The sequence below is a fragment of the Ostrea edulis genome, chromosome 2 (genome assembly GCF_947568905.1).
Source record: "Ostrea edulis chromosome 2, xbOstEdul1.1, whole genome shotgun sequence".
Lineage (NCBI taxonomy): Eukaryota > Metazoa > Mollusca > Bivalvia > Ostreida > Ostreidae > Ostrea > Ostrea edulis.
The window spans coordinates 72,703,052-72,727,412 of NC_079165.1; the positions used below are offsets into that span (position 1 = coordinate 72,703,052).

The window sequence follows — 24,361 nt, forward strand, 5'->3', positions numbered from 1 at the left end:
TGAACAGACACACCTCTGGCTATATTCTCCCCAGAAATATTTCAATTCTCCTATCAATTCAATGAATAGTCTATGCATAGTTTACTATACCATTTCCTTAATCCATCAATGTCATCTGCATGGTTCTTTGATTCTTCTTTTACATTATTCTCACTTCTCTTTCCTTTTGGTTCTCCTCTCTTACCTCTATAATTAGTAAAAAAAAAAATTTCAGAGCGTGATTAAATAACACTTGTAATGGAGCAGGAAAGTAGAAAAATCTGACAGATTAGACAGGGCAGAACCTAGGCCCCCTGAATCTCCAGTAAGGTGCTCAACCAAGTGAGCTTATCTGGAACCCGCAACTGAATTTATCTGATAGCCACAAAATGTAAATGTCTATTGAAGATGGTTGCTGGTTAATTGTTGCAAATACCGACTCTGAACTTGAAAATCACCAACATTTGATGTTTTTTTTTATTTTTCATTGAGCTACAGTTACCTCTGCTGGACTTGTTGCGTCTGCTCTTTCTTTTCTTGCGAGTCTGAGCACTGAAAATATTGTTAAAAGTAATATATTGTAGCAAGTGAATAAATGTATATTTTCTATACTGAGTTATTCTACAAAACAGTAAGTAGTATTTCGTACAATGCTGATTCCATGTACCTTGCATAACTCCAAAACACAGCTTATTTCCTCACTCTTCAAATCCTTCAAAAATGTCCAGTGTTTTCCATGGGCTAACTTGTCAAAGAAACTGTAAATGGGTTCAGGACAACCTTTACAATACTTTTCAATGTTATTCCAAAGTTTTTCTTGTGGGCTATCAGGTTTCTTAATGTCTTCAACTTGTTTATCTACTTCATCAATTTCATCTTTTTGCTGTTGTTTATTTTTCTTCTTTTTCTTCTTTTTATTAGCCTGCCCATCCATTCTATGCTCTTCACATAAATTTTCCTCCCCCATTTCTTCCTTCAAATCATTCAACTGCACTGAATCTCTTTCCACCAGTTGCTCCTGAGTTCCTTGCTCTTTGGAAGGTGGTGTGCCTTCATGGTCTCCTGGGTCAGGATCTACTGAGGCCTTTGACATTGCAGAATTGGTTCTAGCTTTCGGATTTGGAGCATTGTGTTTGTCAGATTTTCCAGATTTAGGTCGACCTCTTTTTGATTTTGGCATGTTGTTTATTTACCTGTGTAAAAGAATATGGGAATCTGTGAGAGTCTATTTGATATTTAGCTGTTGTACATTTAAGAAATAAATTTTATTTCTGAAACAAGATGTGTTTGTGTTTATGACCCCGATAATGGTCAATTCCGAAGATGGCCAAGGTCACAAGGGCAAATATCTTGGTACCAGTAGAAAGATCTTGTCAAAAGAAATGCTCATGTACAATATGAAAGCTTTAATATTTACCATTTAGAAGTTATGACCAATGTAAAAAAAAATTTAAGTAGGTCAAATGTCAAGGTCAAAAGGTTCAATACCAACGGAAAGATCTTGTAACAAGGAATACTCATGTGAAATATCAAAGCTCTATCACTAACTGTTCAAAAGTTATTAGCAAGGTTAAAGTTTCAGACAGAATTACAGAATGACAGACAGGACAAAAAAATATGCCCCCCGATCTTCGATCTCGGGGGCATAAATACATGAGGGTATAAACTGTGGCACTTCACCTCAGAATACTTAATGAAGCATGTTAATTTCATGAAACCTATGCCAGCATGAAGCGTCACAGTCCATATACCCTCAAAAATGTTTTCAAAAATGAAGTTTATTTCTAATATCTACATTCTACTTTCTTATACCATTAAAATAAACATAAATTTATCTGTATCTATATATATGTGCATTGTGTATTGCTGCACATTCATGAGGAAATTATGGCCATCTTTACAATTTGTAGAGATAGTAAAGGCAAAAAACATTTGAAATGTAAATATTCCTGAATGTTGAGCTGCTAGTTTATATTTATTCAGTTATATTATACCACACATAATCATTAATGCAGATCTGAAACACACAAATTCATTATAATAGTATCATTATAATGAATTAATTGAAAATGGTCTTTTTACACGTGCTTCAGATCAATGAAAATAAGCTCTATTAAAATGCAGTTCATCAGTTAAAAAGTACTACTCCAATAACTTAAGTGATTAAAAAGTTATGGCTGATCAAAGACACTTCGAGTCAATATTGCATGATAATCACACCAGGCTCCATGATCATTAAACTGAGAACATGGGACTAAATACCCAAAGCTGTTAAAATCACAAATACTTTATTAATCGACATTTTGAATCAAATACAAAATAAAGTCCTCAATTAATTTTATTGACTTATAAAAATCAATATTTCATGAATCAGATCAATTTGACTCTAGTACATTCTCAGATTATGGTCAGATGCACAGGTGCTTGGGTCATAATATATGAATACATATCTAACCTGATTATGTTTAAGGTTAGATGTGTATTCATATATTATGACCCAAGCACCTGTGGTCAGATGGAGCCAGAAATTGATATTCTGCCCATTTCTGGATCAATATATGCAAGGAAAACAACAATTTCTCAAATCTGTATCACTGATACCAGTAAGTAAAAGTAAAAAAAAAAAAACGATCGAAGTGAACAGTATTATATTACCATGCAATATTCAATTTAAAATTCCTTTTATATTATAATGTCCCTGTGCGTGTTGAATTGATGAAGGTGAATTTATAAAAGTTTGTGTTGACGAGTAAATATAACAAATAGGCCTAAACCATCCAAGAACACTTGTATGGCACGCCAAATTCACAAAAATGAGCTAAACATAGTTTCACAGTTGATAAACTAGGTTTATCGACTGTAAACTATAGTTTACGGACCGTAAACTATAGTTAACGACGTTAATCTATATTTCACATCTGTAAACCATAGTTAACAGATAATTTATGTTTCACAAGCGTAAACTATAATTAACAATGAAAACAATCATTAGCGCGATTGCAAAACATAGTTTATCTGATAAACACGGTTTCACCATTGTAAACTACGGTTTACAAGTCTAAACTATTATTAACAAATGTAAATGATAATTTACGGTTTGTAAGATATAGTTTAAAGTCATTTAATGCGCCGAATTCACAAAAAAGTGATAAACACAGTTTTGTAAGATATAGTTTATAGTCATTTAATGCACTGAATTCACAAAAAAGTGATAAACACAGTTTTGTTTAATATAGTTTATGAGTAAAACTGGCAGTTAGCTTTAGCTATAGTTTACTATCAAAAACTATAATTAACGAATGTTAAACATAGTTTGTCTGATAAATATAGTATCACAATTTGTGAAACTAGGATTAACAATTGTGAACTATAGTTAACGAATGTAAATTATAATTTACAAATGTGAATCTGTATTTATCAGCAAAATCTATTGTTAACGTTTATTTAAAGACAGATAAACTTGGATTAACTGCATAGCATTTGTAAACTATAGTTTACAACCGCTAAATATAGTTTTACGGATGAAAACTATAGTTAACGAATCATTAACTATAGTTTACGGTCCGTAAACTATAGTTTACAGTCGATAAACCTAGTTTATCAACTGTGAAACTATGTTTAGCTATTTTTGTGAATTTGGCATGCAATACACTTGTAAGCAATTTCATGTTTTGCTATTTTATAACATTCCATATAAATATAATTATTCAAGTATAAAATTTTTTACTCTCATGGAATCTTGTAGTCGTACGTTTCAGCGTTTGCATCCAACCACCGCCAGCGTGCTTGGAAGTTCCTACTTTCGTTTTGAAAAATTTTCTTATTCCAATTTTTTTTTCTGTAGAGTTGTCTTTCTTTGCTCAAGTAATAGCAAGACCATAGACATCAAGACTGGCAACTTGAGACTGGCGATGCAAGTCTGTATAGGTGTATAGGCTAGGCATATAGAGAGAGAGAGAGAGAGAGAGAGAGAGAGAGAGAGAGAGAAAGAAAGAAAAGAGAAACTAATGATTCTCAGTATGAAAAACTGAAAGTACTGCTTTAAATGAATTCTAAATATAGCATAATTTTTCCATAAATTTTGGATTTTTCTTTCAAAGTTTCTAAAAATACACTCTTATGACGTACTGTGATATAAATATCGCGAAAGATAAAATCTATATGCAGTATTGCAACAGTGATGGAAACAGTAACAAGTTCTCCAATGGTAAGTCTACATTTAAAACTAACTTTTCCCGGCCCCGTGTGTGTTCAACAACAACATAGTATATGACCGCATTTTTATGACATTTGAAGGGAACAATCTTAAGTCTAAACTCAAATTTTACTCAAGTTTTGACTGCTTGAATAAAAGAATGTAACTCAAACTTAAGTTTGAGATATTTCCGATAAATCTAAATCTGACTGTACTCGAAAGCAAGAAAGTTCAAAATATTAATTTGATTAATCAAGAAAGTATTATTGTTAATATGGGGGGTGCTTCTTTCTTTCTCTCTCTCTCTCTCTCTCTCTCTCTGAACGGTGTAGTAAATTAATGACATCCTCTGATAAATTTACAGGAAATCTTCCGATTTTGCCAGCGTCCTTTGCCGTGTGGTCACCATTGCGGGGGCATAGCCAACGAAAATTCTTGTGCACCGTGTATGGTGAGGGGATGCCAAGGTCACAGTCATTATGGAGACGGTTGCTGTGTAGTGTGCACCGAACCGTGGGCATCTAAAGCTGTAATTCAGGTAGGTATACAGCTACACTGCGCCGTTTCCGAAAATCGTGTATCTAGGACAGACATAGATAGCGGTATTCAAATGTTCTATATACATGTATATTCATTCAAACTTTTCAAATTTCCAAAGTCTTTCAAATTCAGTGTGATTTTAATTAACAATTCCAACTTAAGAGAAAAACAAATGCTTTTTTCAACCAAATTAAGGGGAAATTATACCAATATTGTTGACTTAAGTCAAGAAGAGTTGCCGGTTAATGAGGAAAGGGGGGGGGGGGTCACTGCAGTCAGGCTTTCGTTGATTCTGTCAATTTTAATGTATGTTTACAAACTTTATAATTTTGAGTACATACTATCTATAAAGTGATTCATTGCTTCATCAGATTGTTTGTGGTCATGTGTTCCACTACGAATGTATCCAGCAAATGTTGACAAATCGCTGGCACGGATCAAAGATTACGTTTGGATTTATGTTGTGTCCACTATGTAAGGTCTGTTCGTTTTGTCTCAAATCACTGGTCACTGATAAAATACTATAGTATACATCCTCTTGTCTGTTAATATTAGAGAGCTGAGTAAAATCCGATAAAATCGAAACGCGGCTTGAGATGATGTGTAATTTTTATGAACATGTACAATGTATAATACATATATATTGAATAATTATACCAGCTTTTTTGAATGATATATTTTCAATTTTCTTAGCATTCCATTAGTCATCCTGATCTATATGAACTGATCAGTCCCATCATGCAGTTGTATGAACAAATAAAGACCAAAGCACTGACGCGATTACAGCATGATGGGTTGTTTGAGGCCAAAGACATCACACAACCATCCGGGAAATATTACAAAGATCCAGCCGGATTTGCTATGGATAAATACGCATATTATCAATGTTCCAGGTGTCGTCAGGTACGGAAAATGTATATCAAAAATCATCTGATCACACATCCTCTATTATGAGTTTTACTTTAATAAAACATAGTAAATATTTTAATTTGGTTCGAATAATTTGACTTTTTCCAGCCATATTTTGGCGGAGAGGGGCGTTGCCAGGACGCGGTGGAGGAAGTGGAACCCCGAGATCTAATTTGTCCAAACTGCAGCGAAATCGCAAAGAACAAGGTCAACACACTTTCATTTCCTTAAATAAAAATCAATTAGAAATTTACTAAAGCAAAAAAAAAAAAAAAAGTTTACTTGGACAACGATAAATACAATGATGTATATATTTTTTCAAACCATAATATATAGAGAAATTTACAGGGGTTCCAGTATAGTATTGTACAAAAGTATAATGCTGCATAACAAAATTATTATACATTATGTAATATATTTTTTTTATCTCAATCTGTGTGTTTTGTGAGATATTTGTACCACACAGTGGCGGATCTAGGGGGTACTTCGTGCTTTGGGGCGGAATAGGTGCAAACTTAGGTCGCACCCCCCCCCCCCTTGAAAACCTTCTGGATCCTCCGCTGTTACAGCAATAAGGCTATCTTTTACAGCTGAGTTCACTGTATTTCAACCTTCTTGTTTTAGGTGTGTTCCTCGCATGGTATCGACTTCCTCCAGTATAAGTGCCGCTACTGTTGTTCCCTGGCTAACTATTACTGTTTTGGAACCACCCATTTCTGTGACCCTTGCCACAGTAACCATACAATGGTGCACAACAAACCAGCCACAAGCTTGCCCAAATGCCCAGCAGGTGTGGATAACTGCATTTCTGTGGGATTATATATATATATATATATATAAACAGTGTATATATATATATATATATATATATATATATACACACACACAAAACACTAAAATGACCAACGACACGAACAACCAGATCGTCAAATTTTCGGGACGACCCGTCCCTTCCTCAGGACAAACAAAAAGAATTACATAATGTGGCCAATTTTTTTCGTTTGTCCTGAGGAAGGGACGAAAATTTGACAATCTGGTTGTTCGTATCGTTGGTCATTTTAGTGCTTTGTACAATTTTTTGTATTTGACCTTGTATCCATGTTGTGGATCCGACACTTTTAGGTATCGGGTGTTGTTGGAACTTCGTGGTTTATATATATATATATATATATTTTTTATATATATATACTTTTAATCCAGCTTAATATTAACAGTCTTCCCTTTCTTTTCAGGACCATGTGGTAAACAGCTTTCTGACTCCAACTGTCCTCTTGGGATAGAACACCCTCCCACTGGAGAAGAATTCATCATTGGTTGTGCTTTGTGTATAAACTCTAATTCGTTTTGAATGGTTGTGTTTTATATATGTATTGTGTTCATTATAGATATGAATAAAAATATGTTGAACGAAAAGTATCCTTATCTGGTCTGGTATATCACTGTAATGGCCGCATTTACTTGTAAATTTTATACTTCATATGGCATCTTATTTGAAACACGTGGGGATGTTGGACATTATTCAAACATATTTTTATAAGATCCTTACATATATCAAATACATGCATACAAATATGACACATACCAATCTCGGACATCAAACAAGTTAATTCCTGGTGGATCCATTCGCAAAAACAAAAACAAAAACAAAAAATTTAAATAAAAAAATGCATTAGATAAATAAATGAAAAAGGAAGATTTTTAGATAATTGTACTAATATTTGGACAGTGAAGGCAATACAATGTGTATAATATATTTCAAATACATAGATGACATCATTGGAAAATAAAATGACTTTGTGTTTGAAATGTATATGAGTGCATATTTGAATGACTTCACTAGCTTATAATAACCTGAGAATCGTCCACAATCACATATAATACTTTTTGAGGAGGTGCATGGTTATAATTTCGTTGACCAGTACTTGTAAGTCAACAGAGAAAAGGTGTTATTTGTAAAAATAAATCTAAGATGGACTACGATCGACTAACGGATCAAGAAGTATACTTGATTGGCAATTTTTGTGACGGGGTTGGGGTGTATCATATGGACCTTGTTCTGCGTGCTGCTGCACAGTATTTCCTACTTGAACCGGGACTTTGATAGTTTCCAGAGCGACATCGCTTGTTTTTATGCAGTTTTGAGATCCCAACAACACTATATATGTAATTCAAGTTGAGAAATTTATCAGAAATAGGAGAAATGCCTCAGTTTGTTCCCAATACATACTACTCGCGCAATGTACAGCTGCAACTATGACTCAAATCGACAAATGCTCCCTCCCCCCCCCCCCCCCCCTTCCCTAGAAGAAATTTGCAGAAATACACAAACATATGTCTCTGTCATTAAATAAAACATAGGCCCTTTAAAGATTTTATTTTGGGGTGTTGGGGGGTGTTCTGTAAATGAATATATATAAATAGAACGTTCTATAAACGTTGTTCAAAAATTAAAATATTTGCCTATAACTGTAAAACTTCAAGATCCACACCTCATACAAGTTTATTTTTACCAAAACGAATATGTAAATTGGAGTGCATAATGAGTGTTGTGACGATAAAAACAGTTAATTTATATCAGTGATACTAAAAGTGCATGTTAATTTCTTCTTTTTAAAAGTTAAAGTGATTTAATCCGTAAAAAATAATTACTAGTGAATATTCGTTTTGTTAGTATCTAAATTTCACCGTTCTGTACTTTCATTTCTTGCATGACATTATTATATTTACGTCGCGTGAAAAAAAAAAAAACAGGAAAAAAACACTCTTGAAACCCACAGATGAAGCGGGTCTATATTGCAATTTTATCACAAATGTACTGGTTAAATATATCTGTTAGAAAAGAACGTTGAAATGGCGACTTTACAGATTTCTCCAGCCTCCAGGAGTGAACTGGCGAAGTTCCTCGCAGGAGGCATTCTGAGGGACAAATTCCACAACCTGTTTCAGTGGTGTGACGAAGAGAACATCAAAAACAAGTAAGCTTGAATTGCTATATATAGTACAAATTATTTATATCGGGATTAATCTGCATTATCCCAACCCTTTGAAAACAGCGCATTAGCCATTACACTGAAATATGACATTGATCCTGGCCCATTGGGGCGAACCTTGCAGATATCAAACCTTAGATCAGAACGACTTTTCAAGCTCTCATCAGTTACAAGTTCATTACTTACATTATGTTACAGGATATGTAGACAATGATACCACATCAGATCTGAAGGTTTTGATCAATTCTTGTCAAATGTTTGCATTCTTGTAGAAAAGTTTTTTTTGTTTGTTTGTTTGTTTTTGTACTATAACTAATCCTGCTATATGCTTAATGGGATTTTGAAAACCATCTTGTGTGTCTTCACTAAATTTTTATTACTCAATATGTAGCCCATCACTTGAATTTCCTCTGGTTGCACTCATTGTTCAATCATTCATGCATAGTGTCCTGAGAGCTAGCTGTTGTGCAGTAAAATTGTAAAAATGTCAGCCATGATGAAATGGGACTTCTGACTGAAAGTCTCCTGTACTTAAAATAGATTTGAAAGATCTGAAAACTGTGTGTATCCCTTAATCATGTTAATAACTGTACTTATTTAATCACATCAGGAGAGACTATGGACTGCAAGACTCCAAGAGTATCTGAAATTCCCAATCAATAAAGTTGTAAGATCAAACTTTGAATCTCATCTGTTCAATACAGATTAGTGCTTTTATTTCATACGTGTGGTGTATGTTGAAAGTGAGATAAAGCATTAGCTTTATCACGCGCCCGTTCGATAAAGCACTTCCTGTCCGAACTACTTTTGACACTGTTCCCGCTTGGATGACATATTTTCTGTGTTTATGCATATCCATGCATGATAAAAAACGTAAAACTTGTTGTTCTGTATTTATTTAAAATTTCTTTTATAGCAAAATTAAAATTAAAATTGCCCCCACTGACATATAATGTAACCTGTAGTCAATGTTGTAAACTTTCTTTCTTTTTTGAATTTCCTTCTTTATAAAATGTCTTACTGTTATGCCCTCTGGGCCCAAAATTGGAATAAACTTATCTTATCTTATCTTATCTATAATGCAAGTTATCGGCCATAAAAATGCCAACTCGGTCAATAAATACTAAAACAAAATATGTGCACACTATTATCATTGACAAGGAATCGACCGCCTACTGGACAAGCCTAATCAAAAGTACCTCGGCATGCTGCACTACCAAGTATTCACAAGCACAGTCTCTTTTTTCTGGAGCATATTGAATGCAACAAATCTCAACAGCTTTACTTACTAAGCTCGGCCTCAGGATTTCCTCTCGCCTTCAGATCCAAAGAAATTACGTAAATAAAATCCAAATGCACAAACACTTCTACTTTTCATTGTAAGCTGTTGAACATTCTAATAACGCTGTATTAAAATATTACTTTCATTGATCGTTGTTACACGTACATGTTTATTTCAAAACGATGACGACATCAAACTTTTGTCAGAAGGTCACGTCTACTTCAAAAAATAAATACTCAGTCAATAGTTTTTACTTTGTCGGAATGGCAAAACCATTATTAATTATAAAATATAATCCCTTCTAAAACGATTTTCATCCATGGTTTCTTTTATAAAAATGCCCTTTGTACTGTATATTAATGGCTTATAAGCGCACCATTTTTTCCCGTGTAAGGAAGACAGATTAAGCACGACGTCTGAGCCACAAATTCAATCAGCTGTTTCTACCATACTGGGGATCATCTCAAAATTAAGTGAAAAGAAGACGCATGAGATAAATAAAACATCTATAATTGCAAGCCTCGCAAATAAATACACCATATCAACTCGTTGGATAAACCAAATATCAAAACACGTAATATAGATATCCTCTATTTATGATAATTATGTAATTTCTTCATTATGCATCAAAATATGCAGAAATTAATCATCTTCCATGAATGCAGACACAAAACATAGTATTGTCTTTTCTGTTTCTCAGTAACATTACAGATGTTAATTTGGGTGCTTTCAAATTGATAATTTGCATTTTAAAGGTAGCATTAATTTCATTTCAAGATAACGTAATGTTGATTTCATCGCTTGATTTTTTCTCTCATAATTTATCATGTACAACAAAAATTCTGTTTTATATTGATTTTAGGATTTTATTGTTTTCAAGTGCTATTTGAGCAATATGTTTATATTTGAATTTACATAATGTGTAACTTATGTTAAAGGTCAAGTACGGTGATTTTCCTAAAACTTGACTTTTACACAGAAAAATGTCTGTCGTACACTTAGGGATTAATTTCCATGGCAATTTTGATAAAAATCACTTGGCGTGAATTACACGGCGCTATCAAACTTTTACCTGAGTGATCGATAAATGTGTCGTGACGTGAGTTATCGCTAGTAGCTTATGACGTCATCTGAGACAACTTTCGATTGCATTGATAGGGTTTTATAGTGTTTACATAGAAAAGTCCTGTATTTATGATACAATGCGCTGCTTTGAACTGCAATGTCAAATCGGGACAGGGATTAAGTATGTTTCTTTTCCCAAAAGACCCTAAATTTCGAAGAATTTGGACGCTGAAACTGAAAAGAGACACTGAGATTTGTGACAAGCCACGAGGATCAGTGAGTGACACTTTAATTAACGATCGGATCAGGTTTCCATCAACCCCGACGCATCATCCTGTTTGACTATAAACAAAGTGCTAAGTGATGATTAACTGGACATCCTACAAAACAAGTGGAGGGATGTATTTTAATTATATAAAAAGTTCAACCCAAATTAAGGGGGGATGCAATCCACCCCTCTCTACATCCACCACTGCCGATGCTTTAATGCGACATTGTATTTAATGGGTTTGCGATTGCACATAAAAATTAATGTCACCCATTACCTAGTTCAAATTGATTTTATTTCTTTTATTAAATGAAATATCTTTCGAATATTGTCGTACTCATACTATATTTATAAGGGACTCATCATTTCATTTCTTCACTATATATATTTTGAAAAAATAAAATATAGTAAAAATGGAAATGAATTCAATTTAAAAAACCCATTTTGATAAAACCTTATTTATTAGGTCAGTCCAATTTCCAAAGCTTTTTCTTCAAGTTCATTATGAAACCAAGTACAAGTTTTTCCTTTTTCTAATATGGTTTTAAGTGCTACATTAATTAATATATCATGAATCATTAAGGCAAAATTTCACACCTCAAAATGCTACAATTCGTTAACTTTGTGCCGTAATATTTCAATTTCACATTTCACGTGTGTTGTGAAGAAATTACATGTACTAATAAGCCTAATTTACATTTTATGATATTGTATCTACATGTAGATGTTTTTCTTTTTTAAAAAGGGGGGGGGGGGGGGTTGGTTGGTTTATAAATAACGTTGTGCACAATAAGTTTTTTTTTCTTTTGTCTTTTGTTGTTCTTTTTTCAAAAAGGCATTTTTCAATTAAATATATATCTAGCTAAACACATTATAATCTGAATCTGATCAATCTCATACCAGTAAATTCCATTAAAAAAATACAAACGTTAGAGTCAATCTAGTTAAATACTCTCACAATCGCTACAATAGAGTATACGGCGAGTATCTAAGAAGTCTGATTTTGATTAGCCTAGATTGTGTAAAATACAAAGGTTATCTTTTGATAGAACATTTTTTCCAATATCATTCCCACTTTTCTATGGACTGGCTCGGTAAATAATTTCTAACTGAGATTCCTATGAGGTATTTGTCGAACATAGACTATCGGATGGTTTCGAAACGGATGCAGGTACAAATATAAAAGGTTGAATCCCTAAACTCAAATGTATCTACGGTATTTCACAGTCACTATCCACGGTGTTGCTAAAACTGGCAATTTCTCACAGAAATTAAAACGATGATATACAGGCGTAAACAACTACAATTGTCTCAGATGACGTCATAAGAAAGGATGACAATTCCTTCATTCGTTTCTATAAACAACGATTTTGGAATAGGTATTTTGCGCATTTACCTGGATTTAAAAAAAATAATAAACACATCAATAAACTTTTCAAAACGGGTTTTAATGAATTATAAACTTTATTTTCAAATCTATTTTTATTACACTTGACCTTTAAGAATTTAGTTTAAACTATAATTTATTCACAACATGAATGGGATCGGGCAGCAGTCATAGCCTATTTTAGCCCTCTCTCTAACTTATGTTAAGAAAAGGAATAGCTTACAGTGTTGTTCTTAAAGTATGAAAAATATACACATTGAATTTCTACAAATGAAAGTTTTGGTAACAGTATGACTTGCAAATGATTTTTCATGTTGATTAAAACATGCTATAAATTTCTTGATATTAAAGTGCTTAAAATAGGAGAAAACTCTGTATCTACATTATGATTCATGGTTTGTATTTTAAAAGCATCTTTATTTGCTTGATAAGTTTAATTGCTGATAATTTTTGGTCATCTTTTAGAACACAGTGAAGAGGAAATATATACTCAGTTTGGAAACATAAATTACAGAGCTATGAAGCCCTTATTTCACACAAGTGAAATTTCTAAACTGTCGGAGTTGGAGTCCTGAAATTTTGAACAGTGTTGTCATATAGAAAAATGTCCCAATCAGGAGTGTTTTTCACCTTTTTTTTTCAGAAACATTTTTGAGAGTGTCTTAATTTACAGAGAATAGGTGTTTTGTCCAAATCTCTCTTTTAATTACTACATGTACATTAATATTTAATAAGTTAGTTTCAATGCAAACTTGTATGGAATATTTAGTCATCCTTTTATTTTTATTTTTAAAAATCTTACGGATAAAACATTTGTATAGTGAGATCCTTCTAAATGATACTAGGATTTTAGTGATCAACAGTTTTATTGAATGAAATAGGTTCTAATTTGGGTTGGATACCTTTTTAAAGTAAATACCAATAGTTCTAATTTGGGTTGGATACCTTTTTAAAGTAAATACCAAATAGACAAAATTAATTTGAGGTATGTGATCATGAATTACATCTTTTCATAAAGAAATTTTTGTATCCATTATTTTGAAAAGTCATACAGTCAAACATGTTTTAAGAGGCCACCTTAGGGAAGTTATGAAAGTGGCCACTTATGACAGGTGACCTCTTATTCCAGTTTGCCCTGTAAACAGCCAGTCAATCAATATATGAACAAGTTATAAACTTTATTTATTCACAGAGTAAAATAAGGTGAATTTCATAAAAATACTGATCATACATATGTACATTAATTTCCCGTAATGTGTCGTTGCTTTTTTCCTTCTGGATCCACTTTATTTTCAAAATCCCCCAGATATTCAGCTTTTCTTTTCAAAACGTTTATCTGAGTTTTGCCAACATTTAATTCTGCTGCAATCTTGCGAGAAGATATACCTTTTTTATCCAGATCAATCCCTTTGATTTTTTCAGACAAAGTTAAAACTTTTTACATTCGGTGAAGCCATTTCATCAATGTGTTAAAAATGACAAACAACGATAACAGAGTACAAAATATTTAATTTGGACACAAATCTGTTTAATAGCTTCAAGTAAACTGACCAGTATTTAATTACCCAAGCGAATGTGCGTTTTCAAAACAATCGTCACTATCGTCACAGCTGATTAACTCATGTAAAATATCACGTGATAAAACCGCGTTGTTGGACAAAATGGCCACCTATTAACGTGTTGGGTGAGGATTTGAGTGGCCGCTGGCCGCGTAACATAGGTGGCCGTTTATTCCAGTACAAATGTATAGGAAAAATCATCGGGGGGAATTGAGAGTGGCCGTTGTTCAGGAATGGCTGCTGATTTCAAGTGGCCACTGAGACAAGTTTGACTGCACCTTTATGCTGTATATATGTGTCTAACAATAAATTTATAATTCTTTTAGAAAATTAAAGAATGATAAAAAGAAAGGCAAGAAGAAATCCAAAAGCAAGTCAAAAGATAAAAAGAACAAGGTGAGTAAAGAATAAAAGCTGACTCCCGATAGATCTGAATGAAATAATACAATATATCAACAAGAAGCAATTTCATATCAACTGAAAAAAGAAATAATATGCATGCATATTAAAATTTTTACTTTTTATGTTTAAGGATTTGCATATATTGAAGTATATGCACCACCAGGAAGATATGCATGGATGTTTTTTTCCTTGAAATTAAGAGCCCAAAACCCTATCTAAGCATTACATCTGTATAAACACTATAGCAACAAGTGTTCATTCAGTTTTTGGCATGTATTTTTAAGCAAAGAGACAAGAGTCCTGAATCAACAGAAATTCACCGAATCAGTGTGGACCTTTATGCAAACCCTTCCTTATTCACCGTGTATGCAGCAGTGAGGCAGAGCGTATTGGACCAGTGCATGAATGAGGCCACTCATATCTACCACCAGAGTATATCTCCCACCACAGACTCGGACAGTGATGAAGACGGGGAGGAAAAGTCCAAAGAACTGGCCATCAAACTTCCAAAGGTGACAGTTTGGTTCACGCCTTTTGCTCTGTAAACCTGACACTGTTAAGTGATGTATATCAGATTCCTCATGTACGATTTTGCCGTGGTTGAAGAAGAAGTAATGGCTTTGTAGACACAGATCATACATGTACATACAATGGAATAAGAATTCTTTTGATTTGCAGATTGTGGGTCTTGGTCTGTGTGGTGTATTTGAATTGATCAGAGAGACGAGGAACAAATATCCGGAACTTTGTATAAAAGCCCTCAGAGCCTTGTTAGATCTCTTACAAGGACAGTACCCGGAGAGTATGAAGTCGGAGCCTGTAGATGTTGTTTGTGAGTCTCTCAACCTCAAGTTTTCTTCATATTGATGAATTTTATTTTGTAAATCATCAGATTTTTATATGAAATAAAGCCATAAAGTAGAAGTTTCACATAACTGTAAACTTTTGCAACACTAAGCAGTATTATTGATAAAGAGCAATGTATGATATTGAAAAAATTGGAAACAAGAGGCAATTCATACAAGTTAGTTTATTAAACTGAAATTAAAGATGCACTGATATTTTTTGTCAGCTGGGCTGTTTGAACTTCTGATGGAGTTGACCTGCCATTCCAGTTCCTATCCAGACCTGCCTTCTCTGGCCTGTTCCTCCCTAATCAGTCTAGTGATTGCTCTAGGAGATACGAGTAAAATGCTCACTGCTGTGTCCGCCATATTGATGAATCCCAGACCACATCTTACTCATCAGATCATGGTTAGTACTCACTGTTTTCATCATTAGTACTCACTGTTTTCATCATTAGTACTCACTGTTTTCATCAATAGTACTCAGTTTTCATCAAGAATCTCTATGTATAGTTATTTGGAAACTTTTCTAGCAGAAATGTTGTCTAATACTATCTAACATGTCTCTCATGACTGATTAGACAGCTTTAACCATATTTTGCTCTCAAGTTAATGTATTCATCTGTTTATGCATATATTATAATTCAAATATGTGTATGAATTTAAACAATAAAATGTCTTTCTTTGTTGTTCCATCGGGTGATGAAGGTAGCAAGCATTACAGAAAAAATCATAACCTGCAAAAGCGGGTTATGCATTTTTTTCTGCAATGATTGCTACCTTCATCACCCGATGAAACAACAAAAAGATTTATATTTTTATTTGTTTTTCAAAAACATAAACTAGATTTAAAGGGACTGATTCACGATTTCCCCCCAAATTTTGTTTTTCACTTTAAATGATCAAAATTTACAGGCTAATATGTTTAGAAGGTTTCAAAAAAAAAATTAAAGTTATTTATCATGACAGAAACTCACAATGGAGAGTTTATTATTTGTTTTGAAAACAAAAATTGAGGTGTGTTATTGTTTACGTTTTCAAAATAAATGGATATTGATCCAAGTTTGTTATAAATATCACATCTCAGTATACTTTAGGTAAAGTGTCTCATTTAAAAGTTAAAAATTTGTGATTGTACAAAATGAAGATGCTTTAAATTACAAAGTTAACGTTTCACTGGTTTGTTTGTTTACATAAAAAGACTCGAGTCTTTGTTTACATAACACAAAATCAAAGCTAAAATAGTGCTCTTATCCTTGCATTCAGATGGTCCAAATTTTTGTGGTCAACTTAAATTATTTATATTTTTGAATTTTAACATCAAAATTGAAAAATATTTCTTTCGAAAAATGTGCACCAGTCCCTTTAAGTTCTAAAATATCATTTGGTTGACCCATTTGTTACTTTAAATGGAACAGCCAATGCACCCTTTGACCTTGATGATGCCCATATTTGGTAATGGTTACGCAGACAGGTTGTACTAAAAAAGTGGATAGAACTAGTTTGTCTGACTCTATGATGAAAGCAATGTCAATTTCAAAAGAAATATACGAGAAGGGATTCACTGAATTTAAATGTTTGATCATAAATGGTTTAATAAATGAGTACCCATTGAAATAGGTGCCTGGTATCCTGACCTTGCTGCAGAGGAGTGTCCAGGCAGTGCTTCTGGGTAAATCAGCCTTACCAGATTGGTTCAACCAGGGAATCAAAACAGAAGCCAAGATTGACAAATTCCAGTTAGAGGCGCTGGTGGGCTATCACCACAGTAAGTATGGAAATGATGATTTTAAAGCTTAACGAAAAGTTAAGTAGTAAACTAAACATATAAATGCTAGATACATTTTAACCCCCCCCCCCCCCCCCCCCATCCATGTAAATGAACAGGGTCATATAGTGTTGGTCATGTTTTCTAACTTTTGTCAGTCAGTTCTGTTTTGCATTTAGTTCATTTGTGAATTAACTTTAGAATATGACCTCTTCAGATTTCATTATGAATATATGACCTCTTCAGATTTCATTATGAATATGACTATGCCCAATATTTTATTAACCTTGGCCTTCCATATGACCTTGACATATGAATTTTGAATTTACCTTGTTTCTTAATAACTTATTGAAGTTTCTTTCATCGATGCTTCATACACAAGAGATTGACAAATATTCTTAGAATTTTTTTTACCTTGACTATTTGTAAGATGTAGACCTCACTTTTCCGTATTTTGTATTTAGCTTGTGTCTGACTGATTGATTGAGGATAATTCATGTAACATTTTTATGGATGCATCTTGATTAAAGCACATCAACTATGGCAAATCCTTCTGTTTTACAGTGACCTTGCATCTGTGGAATTTGTGTTAAGGTCATTTCTAAACAATCTGTAGAGACTGTCATCATAAATGCCCATGTAGAGATACTTATTGGGAAGGCCACAATCTAATTAAAATCAGACTTCTTAGATCTGTGCTGTATACTCTGTGTGTAAGGCCATGACAACTGTGTCCTTCCATATGATCTCAAATTAAATTTTGGGAAAGCTTGTTCTGAACAACTTTAGCTGGGCATTCATTTAATTAGGTTGCTCCACTCTATTAATTTTGCCTATATGTTCTTAACGAAATAACTCACCTTTGACCTGACCCTACTCCCTTAAAGGAAACTTCTCAGACATTTTACTTTCACATCACGTAATACTGTTTCTAATTGACATTTTCATACAAGAAAATACTTACCCAACCAGCAAGGCATGTAAGTTTGTTTACATTGAAGTCGAGCACACGCTAAATCAACTGATCAAAAGCCATGTCACCCTTATCTACATCAAATATTAAAAAAATAAAATTAAATCCTTCTTTCATGTTTTTTACTCACAAAATATGAAACACTATACTTGAATTTACCCTTATGAAAAATTTGATACCCTACCTCTTAAGGAAAGTCCTATAATGCAAGGAAATGTGTTCAATTTACAGTGTAGGGTAGGTTGCAGATATTTGCTTTAAAGTTACACATGCACGACTCTGATTTCAGCCAATGGCTTAAACAACATTCCCAGTGCAATATCCTGTGACGGTCACTACCTGTACGTCCTTAACTCCAGCGGCCTGTTCAAGGTGGGATCGGGATACGGATCGACTATCAAGGTACTTAAGCATTTTAATTTTACATTGTAGATAGAAAATGTAATTTAATTTAAAGTTTTAAATTTTGTCAAAAAGAAGATTGAAAAATTTGATTTGAACAAATTGATTGTGAAGTTTACTTGCAAATAATTTATATGTACAATGTACTTTATACAGACCCATTGAAGTTTTTCAACGGGTAACAGTTTCTAATTTAACTGTATGAATCACTATGCATATGAACCATGCTTTTCCAGGGACATGTTTATCAACACAGAGAAGATTTTCCAGTGACCTCCAATGTCTGGTTAGCCTTTGCAGGGGTAGGTTTAAGTTTGGAATATTTTCTAACTTTATGACTACAAGGAGTGAAGAGCTTTAATAACTTTGTTCATATCTCAGTATATGTACTTAAATGATGTAAACAAGGATATAATGTACTTACTTATTTGAGCTGTTGTTTACAGGGAAAGCTGTTCTGTCGAAGTGATGATAACGCCCACCCTCAGTTGTGTGTTGTGGATCCAAAATCTTTAGAAATTCACTCTGCATGCAAATTAGATGGTATGTTCAAGCGCTTCTCACTTATTGTAACCATACTGTTACACAAGTAGAAGAATTTGTAAAATGATGGAATATGTGCTTAAAATTGTCTTCCACTAGCCATTAAATTTGTAGAAAAGGAAACTTGTTTAATTTAACAAGAATGATTGTACACTGTTCAGTAGATCTCTTAAATAGAAGAGATCATAGTGTTTTCCAGTGTTTTGTAGGTACAAATTGTTTTACAGGGAAAAACAATGGACCAAGTGCTTTGTTCAGTGATGGTGAATACATAGGTCAAATAGCGGCAGCAAAAGATGTAAGACAGTTTATATATAATTTTGGTATTTAAACTTTAAGATTTTCTTTTTTATCACAGTGTGTTTGTAAATTTCCTACATGTGGTGTGATTGCATCACATTATCCTTGTGATTGTGTTGTTTTTACAGGACACATTATCCTTGTGATTGTGTTGTTTTTACAGGACACATTATCCTTGTGATTGTGTTGTTTTTACAGGACACATTATCCTTGTGATTGTGTTGTTTTTACAGGACACATTATCCTTGTGAGTGTGTTGTTTTTACCGGACACATTATCCTTGTGATTGTGTTGTTTTTACAGGACACATTATCCTTGTGATTGTATTTTTTTTTACAGGACACATTATCCTTGTGATTGTGTTGTTTTTACAGGACACATTATCCTTGTGATTGTGTTGTTTTTACAGGACACATTATCCTTGTGATTGTATTGTTTTTACAGGACACATTTGTAGTGAGAATGTTTGATCCCAAGAAGACTCCCATGACTGTGGTCAATGAAATTCCCCTGAAACTTACAAGGAAGTGCCTAGAAGTGCTTGGACAATCTGGATACGACAATGAAATAAATAGACACCCCATTGGTAAATGGTTTAAACTCATCAACATCTACAATAGTCTCCATGGAGATCTAGTTCTAATTTATTCTATGCTCATCTCTCTTTACTTTCGATTTTCCCTTCATACTTTTCATTTTTATCATCTTACTTTCGTATGCAGTCTGTCATACTCCAGAACTTCAGAACCACGAGAGTTTGGACATTGATATTTAGTATGTGTGTTTCCCTTTATGAGTGTTCATTTCAGGAGTTGTAACACTCTAAAGAAGATTGTATTGGATGAAAATTGGAAGATGTGCACAACAATATTTTGAAGTGGAAAAGTTTAAAATCTATCATATAAATATTTAGTGAAAAAATTGCTGTTTTAGTTTAAAGTCTCTTCAGGCTTGAACTCACGATCTACAGATAAATTGTCTTATTCTCAAGTCACTTGTTAACTGAGGTAGGTCACAAAATTGAAAGAACATGTACATATAGTTTATACTTATTTTGCAAGGAAGTCAGCCATTATGATGAGGTATTTACTCATCTTTAACATGATATCATGACTACTGATGCCATCACAGGGGACACTTCCTCCTTGGAACACGAATTAATTTTCCTAATATAACAATTCTTGATTTTCCTAATATAGTAATTCTTGATTAATTTTCCTATACCAATTCTTCATTTTCCTAATTCTTAATTTTCATGATGTAATAATTCTTAATTTTCCTAAATTTTCCAAATACATGTGTAGTGATTCTTAATTTTCCTAATACTGTAAATGTATGGTTTTCCGTGAGAAATTAAATTTATGCTATGTATGTGGTCATAGATTTTGTGCGTGAATTTGTTCCAGTGTGCTTAAAGTACATTTAAGACATACAATGCAATCCAAGAAATCTTTGTAATTTTCTATCTGCGGATTGAACAGAAATTATTATTTCGTGGAATTATGACCCTGCGAAATAAAGTACATTTACAGTTTAACAATTCTCATGTCAAATTATTTTGTTTTTTTCTCCATTAGTGACATCCTTTGATGAAGAGTCAGCCTGTGTTACTGCTGGCAAGGAGTTTGCACTTATCAGAACTGTGGGTGGAAAGGTAAAATGAATTTTATGTTTCTTGTGTTGTAAATCCAATAGGTACCATACGAAGATCATTAAAAAAATATGTAGACAAAAAATATGTAGACAATGTCTCTCTTGTAGATATAATTTTTTGAAAAATAAAATTCAACACATTATGGGATTTGAAATCATTTGTTTTATCGACCTTGGATGTTTTCTTCTATTTGATAAAACAGTTTCCGTGATTTATGATTTTAAAAACAGTATGTTCTTTCACCACAGAGCTTCGTTACATCAAAACCCAATGTCACAGCGTCGCGTTTCACAGTTTCTTAAAATATGCTCCTCCACATTTCACACACAGCCTTCTCGCTTTATCATCTAGGTATCTAGCGGGCTGCAACATTTCCAAATATTCAATAACAATAGTGAAGACAGTGCTGGAACTAACATCAAAGATATCTGCTAACTCCGCTACAGCGACACGGATATCATTTTCTGTAGCGTTACTTATTCTTTCGCCAGGTTCTTGACAAATGATTCATTTCCTACCGGGACATTCATCATACAATATAAAGTCTCTACCACAAGAAAATAGTCCATGTCATTTATACACTAAAGCAAGACTCAATTTTGATTTATCTGTTTCTTCAGCATTTAACAGTTTTTATCGGAGATTTCTGGAGTGCATCATTGATTTTATGGCCTTTCGCTGCTCCGTGATTTTCCATAACGTCAAAGTTTTTAACCTTCACGAAAGAGAACTACCTACCTTCTATAATGATTTCCATTAAACGGCTTGACATATTATGTCAAAACTTTGCTTATAAAATGACGCAATAATTCTCTACTAGAATGTATAAATTTTGTTTTAGTGCCATTTTTGAGAGATTTGAGAATTACATTGTGATGCATTTTTGTTAATAAAATTTTTTTACCATGCGCCATAAACTCATTTTTCGGTTTTAATTTTTGAAATATTTTCTGATATATTTTAACATATCTGACTTTTCTTCAGTATAATTAAAATCATTTATTGTCTGATTATGTCTTCCAATTTTGGATGTAATACATGTATGTGACGTTCAGAAAAAAAGTTAAGGCAAAAGTCGACATATTTTGAATGCCCCTTGTATGTATAAATCTACCCTTGTTATTTAGGTGATCTACACAGGGAAATCCCAGTGTCTGGGCATTAAACAAGGTGGCCCTACTCAGGGGAAATGGGCAGAGTTGCCCATCACCAAGTCTCCTAAGATTGTTCAGGTGGTGACTGGGCATGAGGGACTCCATGGCCTAATGGTAGCAGAAGATGGTAGTGTGTTCTTTGTGGGAACATCTCGAAGAGGAGAGGATGGGGACACGAGTGTCTGTAAGTGAAGGAGTACACAGATATTTGTACCAGTGATTTTTCAGAAGGGTCTTTTTGCTTTCGAATTGGGAAAAATTGTCGACATTTTGGTCAAATTGGGAAAAACGAGTATTATTGTAAATAAGTTAAATATATCATATCAAACAAGTAATCAAACACAAATTGATGTCATTCTTCCTTTATTTTACATATTTAACTTTATTTTCTTTAAGCTTTTAAGATTTTCAACTATTTTATCTAAATTAACTAGAATTGATGCTTCTTTGTCTCATTGTACGTAAACTATTCACATCGAACTTATTTTTTTAACAAATACGTTTTTACCAGTTTTTATTGGGAAAAGTGCAAGTTAGATTGGGATAAAAATTGGTAATTTTTGGGAGGGGAAAGAGCTTAAATTCGTACCTAAAATGAGTCTTAAAAAAATCACTGTACTGTACATGTCATGTATGTTTTAGTTTGAAAATTAAAAAAATATTCACAGGAGTTTCATATGTATTGAATGCAGGAGTGTGATAAATTAGAAATAATCATTTGCATCAGTATCCTTGAAAAGGAATGCCTCAAAATTTGTACTGATTTCAAAATATAAAGAAAATGGCTTTTAGAACAATGTTGTGTGGAACAAGTATCAAAATTGAGATTAAGAATTCATTTCTTTGATCTAGTCTTCTCAAAATAATCTTATGTTAACTGCTTTGAGATTATTAAGTTTATATTCTTTTACAGCAAAAGCTAGGAGACAACCCAAGGCTGTAAAACCACGTAAAATGATTCGCTTGGAATCGAGAACTGTGGTGTATGCTGCCTGTAACATTGGCAGCAGTGCTGTGGTGACCAGGGAGGGACAGCTCCTTATCTTTGGCAAGGACACCACCTTTTGTGATCAGAGTAGTGGTAAGGAAGCAGTATTTTCAATTACGAGACATAGGGAACATGTGCAGTGTATCTACTGTATATGTTTATTAGAGTTTGACTTTAGTAATGAGTGTGAAATGTTCATTATTCATGACTTTTACTAGGTCACCTGAGTAAACTCATTGCAATTGGTTTTCGTCCGTTGTCAGTTGTCCGTTAACAATTGAACATTTTTAACTTCTTCTTAATAACTACCAGTCCAATTCTTTTCAAATTTGGTATGAAGCATCATTGGGACAAGGGGGACATAAATTGTAAACTTCATGACTCCAGCACCCCTAAGGCCCTAGGGGTGAGGCAAAAACTGCCCAAAATTGACCAATTTTAAAAAATCTTCTTCTCAAGAATCATACACATGGAAGAAAAACTAAATGCATAGTGATGTAGAGCAGGAAGGCCTCTACCAAAATTGTAAATTTCATGATCCCCAGGGTAGGGGTTCTGACCCCAGGGCGGGGCCAAACTTGTTATATAGTGTTTATGTGTAAAACACTTAAATAACATCTTCTTTAGTGCTTTTGATACTAAATTGAAACTAAATGGATAGAGCAGGTAGTCTTTTACCAAAATTGTAAATTTGATTTTCCCTAGAGTAAGGGTTTTAACCCCAGGGTAGGGCCCAACTTAGTATATATAGTATTTATGTGTAAGTTTGCTGATACTGTATAAAATCTAAATGCATACTTAGAAATAGCAGAAAAGGATGTACAAAAAATGATGAATTTCACAACTCAGGGTTATGATTTTAGGATGAGTCCAAATTAGCCATATATTTTGATGTTTTAATGGTAATACACCTATTATTTAAAGCCTTTTATCAGTGTATGCACTTTTGAGGGCAGTGAAGTTTTAAGAACACATCTTGTTTTATACTGTTGATGAACATTAGAATTTAGCTTAGATATTCAGAACAGGGAATTTTTTCTAGATTTCATAGCCCATGGAAGTAGTGATACTTTTTCACTAGTATTCAGGTGACCTCTTGTTTAGATTTGGACAAGCATTTATAAAGTATCCTCGATCCGGAAAAGTGTTATTTGGAAA

General features: G+C 33.4%; 2 protein-coding genes across 3 annotated transcripts in view; one reads left to right on the forward strand and one right to left on the reverse strand.

Moving 5' to 3' along the window:
• LOC125667424 (uncharacterized) overlaps positions 1-4,039 on the reverse strand; it is a 30,464-nt gene extending 26,425 nt beyond the window's left edge. Inside the window, exons 1-4 of one of the 2 annotated variants that reach the window (XM_048900940.2) lie at positions 3,707-4,039; positions 647-1,172; positions 482-531; positions 91-186 (exon numbers count right to left, since the gene is read on the reverse strand). In XM_048900940.2, the coding sequence (XP_048756897.2) occupies positions 91-186; positions 482-531; positions 647-1,159 (659 nt within the window). In that variant the 5' untranslated portion in view covers positions 1,160-1,172; positions 3,707-4,039. The remainder of the gene's footprint in view (positions 1-90; positions 187-481; positions 532-646; positions 1,173-3,706) is intronic. The other variant, XM_048900941.2, reaches the window with a different exon arrangement.
• Positions 4,036-24,361, forward strand: part of LOC125678670 (E3 ubiquitin-protein ligase MYCBP2-like) — a 73,879-nt gene continuing 53,553 nt past the window's right edge. The window contains 21 exon segments of the mRNA XM_056153455.1: positions 4,036-4,186; positions 4,539-4,712; positions 5,086-5,193; positions 5,408-5,617; positions 5,732-5,830; positions 6,248-6,466; positions 6,904-6,948; positions 8,489-8,598; positions 14,501-14,570; positions 14,861-15,088; positions 15,255-15,408; positions 15,649-15,830; positions 17,042-17,189; positions 18,452-18,564; positions 18,801-18,866; positions 19,011-19,107; positions 19,335-19,405; positions 19,852-19,993; positions 20,985-21,061; positions 22,189-22,399; positions 23,129-23,296. Coding sequence (XP_056009430.1) covers positions 4,160-4,186; positions 4,539-4,712; positions 5,086-5,193; positions 5,408-5,617; positions 5,732-5,830; positions 6,248-6,466; positions 6,904-6,948; positions 8,489-8,598; positions 14,501-14,570; positions 14,861-15,088; positions 15,255-15,408; positions 15,649-15,830; positions 17,042-17,189; positions 18,452-18,564; positions 18,801-18,866; positions 19,011-19,107; positions 19,335-19,405; positions 19,852-19,993; positions 20,985-21,061; positions 22,189-22,399; positions 23,129-23,296 — 2,719 coding nt within the window. The 5' untranslated portion in view covers positions 4,036-4,159.